We start from the raw sequence: 12,290 nt of genomic DNA, 5'->3' as shown, positions 1-12,290 counted from the left end.
CTGGGGAAGTCCTGACAGTAGCTACATCACAAGCTGTACATAAAGTCATCATTGCCTTCCTCCTCCTCCTCCTCCTCCTTTTTCTTCTTCTCCTCCTTCTTCATCATCTTCATCTTCTCCTCCTCCTCCTCCCCCTTCTTCTCTTTCTTCTTCCTCAGCCAATAACTCAACCTCTAGGGAAACTCATACATCTTGAAATCTCTCCTGCCCTCAAGCCCACACTAAAGCACCCCTCCTCTTCTAAAGAGACAGCCATCACAATGACCTCACTGTCTTGATCCGTCAAATATTCTAAAAATAAAAGCGCACGTTTCTATTGTGCTTTGAGATCACAAAGTGCCACCATCCCCTGCATTATCCAGAGAATCTCAGAATCCTCAGAGTCATTGAGTCCAGTCCCTCATTTTATAGACCAGGAAAGAGGCTCAGAGACATAAAGTGACTTGCCCAAGGTCTCAGATGTATCAAGATGATGGAGCCAGCATTCAAACCCAGGTCCTTTGACTCCAAATGGAGGATTACGCTGTGCTACACACACTCCCTCCCACAGATTCCTCCTAAAAGCCATGGAAAGTACATGGGTTTCTTTGGGCTTTGTGTTTTCTTGCCCACTGTCTCCCAAACATAGTAAGGATTTGTGATTTTGTTGTGGGATTCCAATGGCAGCTGGTGTCTCCTTGGTGATCTTAGAATCTTGCCTGGGGGCCTTTGAGATGTGAAGTCATTTGCACAGGGTCACACAGCTAACATGTGACCTTGGCAAGTATTTCTGAATCCAAGCTTTACCTTTATTCCCCTACACCATGCTGCCTCCCATGAGGTGGATAATGCCAAGCATTCTTATTCCCATTCTACAGATGAGGAGATTGAGGGTAATGATTTGTTGAGGTTCATGCTTTTAGTTAAATTCATGAAGCTACAATTTGAACCAAGATATCCCAGTCTTTACCAACTCCATCTAGATATCCTAAATCTCTGTTTGGAGGTTAAGAATAGAGGAAAGAAGTGATGAAGGGTAGGGAAAGGTAGGGAAATGTACCATTTCATAAATAAGTTTACCCATTGGTTGACAACCTCTGAACCAGGTAATCTTGGTGCCTGAGGGAATCTAGGCTACAAAGAGACCAGAACTTCCCTGCCTTGGCATCTGGAAACCCACCTTTGACAGGTACATCTGTGCTCATGGGCTCTGACATCCAAGATGTAAGGAGGCATCCAGCTCTCTACGTCCTTCCTTCCCCTGTTCTGTTTCATCCTATAATAATGGGTGTGTGTGTGTGGTGTGTGTGTGTGCGCGCGCAATATTCCCCTGCCAGGTTATACCCTTGCCAGGTTATACCCTTGCCATACTTATCTCTGTAGCTCCCTTAGTCCTAAGACAGTGCTCTAAAAGCAAGTTCCTTGAATGTAGCTATTGCTTCACTCATTGTATCTGGAACCCCAGCATCCAGAACAGCAATCCTTAATCCATAGTAAGGACTTCAAAACTGCTCATTAAATTGAATCGAATTAATGAAATTGAATTCAAAATAATACATATTTACAAATAATTCAAATGGAATTGAAATCAAATTAACATAAGTATACAAATAATTCAAATTGAATCTAATCAATTCAAATTATTCAAATATATGCATACAAATAATTCCAATCAAATTAATTGGATTGAATTCAAATTATTCAAATTAATATATGTGTATACAAATGACTTAAATTGAACTGAATTCAAGTCATTCAAATATATTACATATGTACACAAATAATTCAAATCCAATTAATTGAGCTGAATTAGTTGAAAACATGGCTGGGAAGGGACACATTTCCCAGCCTTGTTCTGTGCGGGTTTTCAGCTCAGTTTTCTGCTCTTCTGAGGAAGGTATCAGGGCACCAGGGGCATCTAAACAGGGTAGGCCAGCCTGTTCTCACTGTCTCCCAACCATAGCCACCCCCTGAGCCTCTGCTTGCACCACTTCCTGGGCTTCTGGACATTTCCTGAGGGCCTCTGACAAGCCACTTCACCTTCATTGAAAGGACTCATCCTCTGGTCACTGGGCTCCAATCTGCTGGCTCACTGGTCTACCATTTCCTCTTACGACACCATAGGGTTTAAACAGAGCCAGCAGATAAGGGAAGCAACAGTGACTTTCAAAATGAACACAGCAAAGACACTGTTGAAGGAGAAGACGTTGACATGGCTTTTTTTTTAGCCATATCCTGCCCTCCACCCCCAAAAGGAGAAAAAAAAATGATCTCCACCCACACCCTGCCCAGAAAGCTGAGCTGGCACCAGGCAGACGTACCCTGTTGAGAGAGCACGGTGATGGGGATCCCAGGATCGCTGAGCTTGATGAAGGGGCTGCACTCACCATCCAGGCCCTCTCTGGCCAAGAGAACATTTTTGGCACACACATTCCCATGAACTAAATCTTTGTCCTCCTGCAAAAGAAGAGAGAACCCCACAGTGAGCAGGTCAAACAGCAAAGGCTGTTTTCAGCCCCCCGGGAAAGAAAGTCTCCAGGAAGTCTTAGAGACATTCTAGCTTGACTGCAAACTCAGTTGTTTTGTTGGCTTCTTTTTCCCAGACAGTGCAGAACTGCTAAGCATCAGGGGTGATGTGGTCGATCGTGGGCAGGACATGGAGTCAGGAGGACTTGGGGTCAAGTTTTGCCTCTGATAAATGCTGGATATCTGACCACGGATAGGTCACGTCATCTTAGACCAGAAGGATCAAGAGATTGAAGACGGGGTCAGAGGGGATCCAGATGCCATCTAATCTAACCCTTTCTTTTCACTAAAGAGGAATCTGAGTCCCAGAAAGAAGCAACGTTCCCATTGCTACAGATGAGTTGTGGAGAAAGTGCCAATTGACATGAGTAGAAAAAAATTCCTCACTGAGAACTCTCTAAACCAATGAATTCCCAAGTCCAATCAGGTTTTAATAAAAGCTGAAGATGAGAGAGGTCAAGGGAGCTCCCTGAGGACATGGGAAAGGGCAGACTAGAATTTGAAGCTCAGGCCTCTGCTTGCATTCCTGCATCCCTTCTACCCCATCACACTTCTGTTCTCCATTTCTCTTCACCCGCCTCCCTGTGAAATCACTCCTATCTCCTGTACCAGGAGTGTGCCTCCCAAAGGCGAACATGCACAAACCATGCTCATCCTTCCTGACCTCTTGGTGGCAGCAGCTGACACCTGAGCAGCCTGCCTTCCTCCACACTCCCCTCTCTGGTTTCCATGAGTGTGCTCTCTTCTGGCTTCCTCTTACCTGCTGCCTGCTCCTTCTCACACCCTGCTCCCTCAATACCATCTGCATTATGCCCCTGACTATGGGTCTGTGCCAAGGCTCCGTCCTAGGCTTTCCACATTCCCTCTTGCATTTCCCCTCAGCTCCTTCTGGCTTATGCCAGTGACTCACGGGCCAATCTCTCTCCTCCTTGTTTCTTTCCTGAGTTCTAGTCCTACATCAATCTTCCAGTCTCCTTACACTCCACCCCTTGCCATGCACTCTTCAGTCCAATGACCTGGTCTCCTGGCCATTCCATGAACAAGACCCTCCCTCTCTCAGCTATGGGCATTTTCCCAGCTCTCTCCCATACCTGGGACACTCTCCCTCCTCTGCTCCAATTCCTGACCTCCTTGGCTTCCTTTAAGTCCTCACTAAGATCCCCCCTTCCTCTTAATTCTACTACCTTCCTTCTGCTAATTATTTCCTATTTATCTTGAAGATAGCTTGTTTGTACAAGTTTGTTTGCATGCTGTCTCCCCCACTAGACTAGAAATTCCTTGAGGGTAGGGATTCTCTTTCACCTCTTTTTGTATTTCAAGGGCTTAGCACAGTGCCTAGCACATAGTAGGTGTTTAATAAGTATTTATTGATCCATTAATGGACATCACCAAGTGCTTTTTGTATATTTCAAACTGAATCTCCCAGAGGTATCTGAGACTCATTGTGTTGAAAATAGAACTCATCCTCCCCCCCCAAAAAAAAATCCATCCCTTTTTCATTCTCCTCTATTACTGTTATTCCAGTTACCTTGGTTTTCAACTTGAGTGTCATCCTCAGCTCCTCACTCCCTCATCCCAACTGGCATCCAATTAGTTCCCAAGGCTTAGTGTACCTACCTCCACAGATCCCTCTTTTCTTCCCTTTTCTCCATCTTTCTTTCTTTCTCTCCTTCCTTCCTTCCTTCCTTCCTTCCTTCCTTCCTTCCTTCCTTCCTTCCTTCCTTCCTTCCTTCCTTCCTTCCTTCCTTTCTTTTTTCTCTATGCTCCCCAAACAGGTCATCTTCATCTATACTACCTCCTGCCTCCCTTTTCTGCTTCCTTTTATGTTATCTCTTCCAACATTGCAATGTAAGCTTCTTGAGGGCAGGAACTGTCTCAAACGCCACCTTGTGCATGAGGTTTTTGCTGATCTTAATTCCCCTTCTCTTCCATCTGGGTCTGCTTCCAGGGTTGCCTGATGTGATTTATTTCTACAATCCCACTCAACCCCCATCCCCTATTCAGCTCTATAGCTGGCATTCACATGCCTAGTTCCAGTTCTGGACCCCCCACTGAGGTCTCTCCCTATATCCTTCTGACCATTCCCACCATGGAGAGAGATGACAAGACCAAGGGCTTCTGGATGCTGAATGTTTAGGAAGCCAGCTCAGAGTGAACCTAATCAGGGTTTGGTCTTACCAAGTAACTCAGTGCACTGGCCAGCTGTTTGGCAACCTTAAATTTCCACGGCGTGGTGAGGAGTTCACTTTTCCGATGCATGAAGAGATCCAGGGGCCCAAACTCCATATATTCCTCCACCATGATGTCTGAGGGCACAGAAGAATAGGATGTGGCTATTGGGATCCTAACTGTCCACCCAGGTCAATCCCCAACTCTTCCCCCAACCCAACCACTGTTTCTCAGAAGATTCAATAGCAGTTTAATGGACAATATCCCATTTCAGCCTCCTAACAATCCTAGAAGGGAAGTACAATGTGGTGTTATTGTCTCCATTTCACAGATGAAGCAGCTGAGGTTGCTTCACAGAAGTTAAGGGATTAGCTCAGGGTTACAAAAGTAGTAAGTGACTGAGAGGACTTGTGTCCAGGTCTCCCAGCCTAGAATTCAATGATCTTCCCAGTGTGCAAACAGACTGTTTCTCTGGAGTAGAAGCCGACAGAAAGAACTCTCATTGGACATCTGTGCTAAAGACCCAGTTGCACCATAAAGTACCTATAACCTAAGACAATCAGTGCCTCAGTTTACTGCATGTGCAAATTAGGAATAAATAACTTCTTTCCTATAACTCCTGGGGATAGTGTAGGGGTGATAAAGATACAGCTGGGGAATACAGGGAGAGAGTGGTAGGGAGAGAGACAGAGAGAGAAAGAAAGACTAAGACAGAGGAGAAGGGGGAAGAAGAAGAAGGAGGAGGAGAAGGAGGAAGGGGAAGAAGAAGAAGGAGGAGAAGGAGGAAGAGGAAGAGGAGGAGATGGAACGGGGTGGGGGGGTGCCACAAACATACAAGAGAATGTGAAGGCTTATCTCACCTTCCCTTTCTTTTGTTTACCTTTGAATATTTCATAAAACCATAGATTGGCAGGAGGAAGGGAGTTCAGAGGCCCTCCAGTCCAACTTCCTCATTTTTACATGTGGGAAAATAAGGCTCCAAGAAGTGAGTTCTCTCTCTTCCCTGTCTGACTGTCTGTCTATCTGTCTCACACACATGTATATACACACTCACACACATGCACTCACCACACACACACACACAAACATGGATGAGAGCTTAATAGCCACAAGACACTTTAGACCCCTTTGACCTGATGCCTCATTTCACAGAAGAGGAAACTGAAATTCAGGGAAGTTAAGTGACTTTCCTTGGGTAAAACTGGTATTAAATGTTAAAGGTAGGATTTGAACTGAGGTCCTTTGATTCAAACCCACTCTTCTTTCCTATGCATTCAATTGTCTTTTGCTGACATTTTTTTTGTTTCTACACAACCTCCATCTCCAAATATCTGCTCCTCCCTTCCCCTAACCAGGAAAGCTCCTCTTATAATGAAGCACAAAAAAAGAAGGGAAAAGTCAGCTCAATGGGCACATCCCTTGTATCTGAGGACATATGCACCATTCTACCTCCACAGCCCCCCACCTCTCTGGCATCCTTTTCCATTTGGTGAACAGACACTTTCTGAGTGTTGGAGCACCCTCCCAAAAGAGCAGACTCACTTTCCACATCTCGTACACAGACGCCATAGAGGTAGACGATGTGTTTGTGGGAGACTTGTCTCATCATGCTGGCTGCCTCGAAGAAAGCCTGCTAGGGGATTTCAGAATTGAGGGTGGGGAGGAGAGAGCCACACTGATCAAAACACCAACCTTGGAACCCCCAGGGGAAGCTGGGGTCACAGCACAGGAAACATCTCCCCAAGCATGCTGTTCCACATGACAACCCCCAGCATATGTGTGCATGCATGCGTGCACACGCATGCACGCACACACTCACACGCACACACATGTTGTTCTCAGGTGAGGCTGCAGCCTGGTTTCAGGATGTGCTAGAAGGTTCTCACTGAGACCAAAGGGTTCTTTAAGCCCATTTGGAGGGCAAAGGGCAGAGGACACAAGCTGCCTGGGGGCAGGCGAGGGGAGGATGTACTTGCCAGAGAAATGTCCCTGTGACTGGGGTCCAAGACTTTGAGAATCACTTTCATCTTCTTCTCATCAGAGCTGCCTTCCTCATCCTTGTAGTCCAGGGTCCCTGAGTAGATCTGGGTCCGAGTGCCTCGTCCCATGTGCTCTCCCTAAACAAAGCCAACAGGACAAAGGAGAGAGCTCAGAAATAAGAGGAGGCCCAAGGTTCCGGGTTGAACAGGACTGGAGGAGAAGCAAGGGCCAGAGCCAGAGGTGCCGGGCTGGAGGGCTGCCCAGAATCCGGTGGGGGCAAAGGGGTCTCAGTGCTGCTAATTCCTGTGAGTGACGTCTTGGGAACAAGGCTTCCGCAGAGAGAAGAGCTCGGAGGCAAATGTCCAGTACAGGGCACTGCCAGTCTCGAGGAGAGCAATGCCCACACCACCTCATCTTCCATGACTCTGTGCACCTTGATATGACCAGTAACCCAAAGGCATACAATTCTTACTCAGTCCTATTTCACAAAATGCTTTCCAATTGTCTGTTCCATTGGTATGGATCCATCGGGAGGGGAAGAGGAAGGAGGAAGCATTCATAGATCCCCTCTGCCTGCCAGGCACGCGCCAAGTGCTTGACAAATGTCACCTCATTTGATGCCGCCAACCCTGAGAGGTAGGTGTCGTTATCCCCATTTCAAAGTTGCAGAAACTGAGGCAAACACAAGTTCAGTGACTTGGGCAGGGTCACACAGCTAGTAAATGCCTCAGGTTGAACTTGAACTCTTGGCTCTGAAGCTGTCTGTGTAGCCTTGGGCAAGTGGCTTCCACTCCCTAAGCCTCAGTTTCCTCGTCTGTAAAATGAGACGGATTGGACCAGATGCCCTGTAAGGTCCCTCTTACTTCCATAGCCCTTCTGTGTCCTGTGGGCTAGCCTCGGCTCCCTTGCTTCCCTTCACCAACAATGGCTCACACCTTACCAATCCTAAGTCACCCTGGTTATTGGCTCTCTCTCCTCAGGCTCCAGGGATGGCAACCAATGCTTGTAGAGAATGAGGAGCTCTAATGCCATCATCTGTCTCCACCAGGAGCCAACCTTTTACTCTATTATCTCCCACCAAAGGATGCAACCTATTCCGTTTATCTACAGGGCAGAATCACAGCTCTTAAATGTCAGAGGCAGGGATGAAACTCTGGTCTGGAACCCTACCCACTGCCCCCCGCTGCCCCCTTGGCTTTGCACAGAGCAGGGAATTGAGACATTCTGTTGGTGAAGGGATTCTCTGAAGGAGACAAAAGACACCCTGGGACTCCAAGGAAACATGTATCATTCTTTGTGCATCTTGATTAATTTGGTTATTAGCTGACATTTCTCGTCTGCTGAATACTCAAGGAGAAGGGCTAGTGCCCAATGCCTCCTGCAGTGACCGTCCTTCAAGGGTTATTGACTAAAGCCTCCCATTTATGCAGGATTGGCTTGGGGTTTATGGGCAGTCACGTGCCTGCAGCATCCCAGAAATGCCATTGAGAGTTCAATGTAATTACTGTCACTGAAATGGCCTTTTGGATGAAGGGAAAGCTTTCAAGTGTTCACATTCCTGAAAATCCCAGGCCACCCCAAGACCCCAGAGGAATCTGTCCAAGGCACAAGGATTCCTAGCAGGCGGTCTGAGAACAGTGAGCAGCCTGGGCTGCAGAGACCCTGGACATGAATCCTGCTTTGCTGCTGACTGATGGGTATGACCTTGGACAGATCAGTTCACTTCTCTGGCCTCCAGTCTCCCTTTCTGTCAAAGGAGGAAGCTGGATCCTCGTTCTTTCTGCCATTATAGCTAAACTCCTGTGATTCCCCTCTACTGCTTTTGGGGGGAGGGGGATCCAGACCTATGATTTCATTTACTCATTGGGAAGTCTCAGTGAGACAGCTCCTTCCACCAAGGTAAGTGCCCAGGCTCACTCTGCCCCAGGGGTCAGAAGGCAGAACTCAGACCAGGTCTCCCTCCCTCTGAGGCCAGCTCCCTATCCTGTCCACGACTCCTTGTTTTCAGTGAGAATTCTCATTCTGAGGGGCTTATTCTAAGCGAGGAGGTAACATGACTTAGTAGATGGAGTTGGGTGGGCTCTGACTCTGACCAGTTGTGAGACCCAGGGTGCATTTCCCCTAGGCTCTCTGAGCCCAGAGTAACTCCTTAGGACTCGGCCTGGGTGCGTGTCCCCTAGGTTCTGTGCCCAGAGTAACTACTTAGGACTTTGCCTGGGTGCATGTCCCCTAGGCTCTGAGCCCACAGTAACTCCTTAGGACTCGGCCTGGGTGCATGACCCCTAGGCTCTCTGAGCCCAGAGAGTCCTTAGGGCTTGGCCCAGGTGCGTGTCCCCTAGGCTCTCTGAGCCCAGAGTAACTCCTTAGGACTCGGCAGAACAAGCATGGAACGGTGGGAGGGTGCCGGGACAGGGAGGGCACCTACAGCTGAGGGAGGCACTTCTGAAGGCAAGAGGCTGGTACAGTTAGAGACCAGATCTCAGAGAGAAGGGAAGACAGAGGACAGTGTTTGTAGGAGGTGTGAAGGGAGAGAAAACACAAAAGGCCAATGGAAAGTATGAGGTTCCCAGAGAGAAAGCATACTTAGTTATTACTCCCCAGGGAGGGGGAGGGATTTGCCCAGACTCACATCTAGTAAGTAGCAAAACTAGCCTTTCACCCCAGGTTCCAAATCTGCCACTTTTCCTCCCTGCTACAAAGAGGAAAAGCTGTGTTCAGCGTGGGAGGCAAAGGAGTGAAGGTAAGAGTTAGGAGACATTAAGGCCTAGCTCTGTGTGATTCTGACCAATCACTTCCACTCTCTGGCCTTGGTTTCCTCAGCTATAAAACATGGGATTGAACTAAATGACTTCCAAGACTCCTTCCATCTCTATCATTCTACGGTCTGTGTTGGGAGGTAGGGAAGGGCCTTAGCCAAAACCCCCATCACCTAAAAGCTCATTCATGTCGACCCAGATCTTTTCCACCTTTTAGGTTCTTTGTCAACAAAAACCCTAAGATGAAGAGTTAACTTTTTTCTCTAAGAAATAAATAAGATCCCTCAAGTAACCCAGGATAACTTCCCACTGAGCCTAAGCATCTTCCAGATCGTTACTTCTGGGTCAACACCATCACTACTGCTTAATCGAATTCTCAGGGTCTTACATCTGAAGCTGGAAAGGACTTCCCCTGTCAATAGCCCTTCACTGTTTTACTAAGAGCTTTCTTTGTAATGAGCCTGTGAGTAATTCCTGGCACCTGTAAGCTATTAATACATACTTCATCTATTTTTCTTTCTATGTAGACAGGTAGGGGAGGTATTATCATTTCTGTTTTATAGATGAGAAAATAGGCTGACAGAAGGTCAATGGTGTAGATGGTCAGTAATCAGGGGACAAGTGTGAGACATAGTATGGGTAGAAAGATGCACTAAATTTGGAGTTATTGGTCTTGCGTTCAAATTCTGTGTGTGTTAATACTTTTGTGATCCTAGGCAAGTCAATTAGGCTTTATTTTCCTCATCAATAAAATAGGAAGGTTGGATGAGATGGCTCTCAGGTCTGTTCCACCTCCAAATCTATGATCTCATGATCCTTGATCCTTGAGGTGTTGACACCTGATCCTTTAAGGCTGGGAGGGGACCAGTCAAAGCTGATTTCACTCTAGCAGGAAATAAAGCCCTATTGTTCAATCTCCCAGGACAATATCCCTGAGGGACGATCTCCTCATCCCAAAGGTGACGGAGATATTCCATAAGGCTGGCAGGGAGAAATGCAATGAACTCACCTGAATGATGTCTTCCTTGAGAATTCGATGGAAACTCAACTGGCTCATTGTGTAGACTGGCAAGCAGTCCTGGGCTTTCTTGGTGGCCACAAGCAGATTAGAGATTTCTGGAAAAGATGGAGGGTACACACTCATTATACTAGAGAGTCAACTGCTAACTTGTGTTAGAACCTAAGAAGTCTGCTAATTCTGTAGAAGACAAAGCAGCAAGAAGGACATGGAGTGGAAACAGAAGGCCAAGGCCCTGCTCTTTAGGTACCGAAGAGAATATACATACATACATGCATCTATACATATATGCATACACACGTACATACATACATGTGCTAAAACAGAGGGTCAACGTTAGAACAGTTCCTCCTCTCAGGGATCTTGCATTTTATTAGACAATAGTGTGCGTGTGTATGTATGTACATGTGTGCACACACATATGTACACATACACGTGTATTTTAGATTTCTATTAATATATTATATGTAAATCTGCATGTATATATACTAACATAAATATGCATACATGTTAGCTATCTTTGGAGATAGTTGCCATTTTGAACTTAAAAATCCTCAGCAAACATGAACATTTCATTATAAAAAGAAAGAGTAGAACTTCTCTACATAAATGCTCTCTCGGCCAGCAGAATGCTAGAACCCTGACGGCAGGGACTGTTGAAACTTTGTCCTTGCAGCCCTAGCATCTGTGATAGAGCCTGGCAAACATCAGGGGCCTAATGAATGTTTGAATTGACTCGATTTGCTGAATGTTTAACAAAACACTGTCCTACGAAGGAGCAAAAGGGATGAGTATACAGATGGCACTCACTAAGGAATGCCTGTGAGGAGATCTCAGACTCCCAGAATCTTGGGCTGGAAGGGATCTGAGACCAGCTGGAGTCCTTGTACCTAAACAAGAATCTCTTCTCTAATCTCCCCCACCAGCGGACCCCTAGTCTATGCCTAAGAGATCTACAGAGAAGGGAATCCACTCACTCCTAAGGAAGCTTCTCCCACTTTGGGAAGGAAGGAAGGAAGGAAGGAAGGAAGGAAGGAAGGAAGGAAGGAAGGAAGGAAGGAAGGAAGGAAGGAAGGAAGGAAGGAAGAGAGGAAGGAAGGAAGGGAGGGAGGGACGAAGGGAGGGAGGAAGGGAGGGAGGAAGGGAGGGAGGGAGGGAGGAAGGAAGAAAGGGAGGAAGGGAGGGAGGGAGGGAGGGAGGGAGGAAGGAAGGAAGGAAGGAAGGAAGGAAGGAAGGGAGGAAGGAAGGAAGGAAGGAAGGAAGGAAGGAAGGAAGGAAGGAAGGGAGGGAGGAAGGAGGGAGGGAAGGAGGGAAGGAAGGAAGGAGAAGGGTAACAGTACCTCTTGGTTTTGGCTGGCAGCATTTCTTCAGGACAAAGCTGATGTTGTCTGTTTTCAGGATCTGCTTTTTGAGATGGTCCATCAGGCCTCTGAGAGAAGGGAACACTCGATCGGAGCCATGCAGGGAGTATTTACCCTTCTTCACTTCAATCTGGAAATTCTTGTACTGTTTCTGGCTCGTTAACATCTGCTGTTGGGAGAATAACGGCCACTGTGTGAACATCATGCCCATGCTCAAAGGGACTTAGGGAAAGGGTTTCATTTGGCTATCTCCAGCTTCCAGCCTAGTACCTGGCATGGAAAAGTTCCTTGATTTCCCGTCTCTTTGACTTTGCACTGTCTGTGTCTCCTACCTGGAATGCTCTCTCTCCCCATCTCTGCCTCATAGAATTCCTCTATTTCTTCTAGCCTGAGCCAGCCCAAGCCCTACCTTCTTTCCTGCTCCCCTAGCTGCTAGTGCCTTCTTCTGCAAGACCACCTTCCATCTGGCTCTTGTCTATACCAAGATATGTGTTTGTTGTC

The 12,290-nt window shown here is 47.0% G+C and overlaps 1 protein-coding gene across 1 annotated transcript in view; it reads right to left on the bottom strand.

Annotated features, from left to right (window-relative positions):
• Positions 1-26: 26 nt before the first annotated feature.
• Positions 27-12,290, bottom strand: part of LOC138165128 (tyrosine-protein kinase JAK1-like) — a 66,821-nt gene continuing 54,557 nt past the window's right edge. The window contains exons 11-17 of the mRNA XM_069093283.1: positions 11,769-11,958; positions 10,420-10,526; positions 6,651-6,791; positions 6,217-6,304; positions 4,684-4,811; positions 2,263-2,436; positions 27-173 (exon numbers count right to left, since the gene is read on the bottom strand). Of these exons, the coding sequence (XP_068949384.1) occupies positions 27-173; positions 2,263-2,436; positions 4,684-4,811; positions 6,217-6,304; positions 6,651-6,791; positions 10,420-10,526; positions 11,769-11,958 (975 nt within the window). The remainder of the gene's footprint in view (positions 174-2,262; positions 2,437-4,683; positions 4,812-6,216; positions 6,305-6,650; positions 6,792-10,419; positions 10,527-11,768; positions 11,959-12,290) is intronic.

Source organism: Petaurus breviceps, unplaced genomic scaffold (genome assembly GCF_028583685.1).
Source record: "Petaurus breviceps papuanus isolate PSGF00001 unplaced genomic scaffold, PetGlider_PUasm1.0 208, whole genome shotgun sequence".
NCBI lineage: Eukaryota > Metazoa > Chordata > Mammalia > Diprotodontia > Petauridae > Petaurus > Petaurus breviceps.
This window is presented reverse-complemented; position numbering and strand designations above follow the sequence as displayed.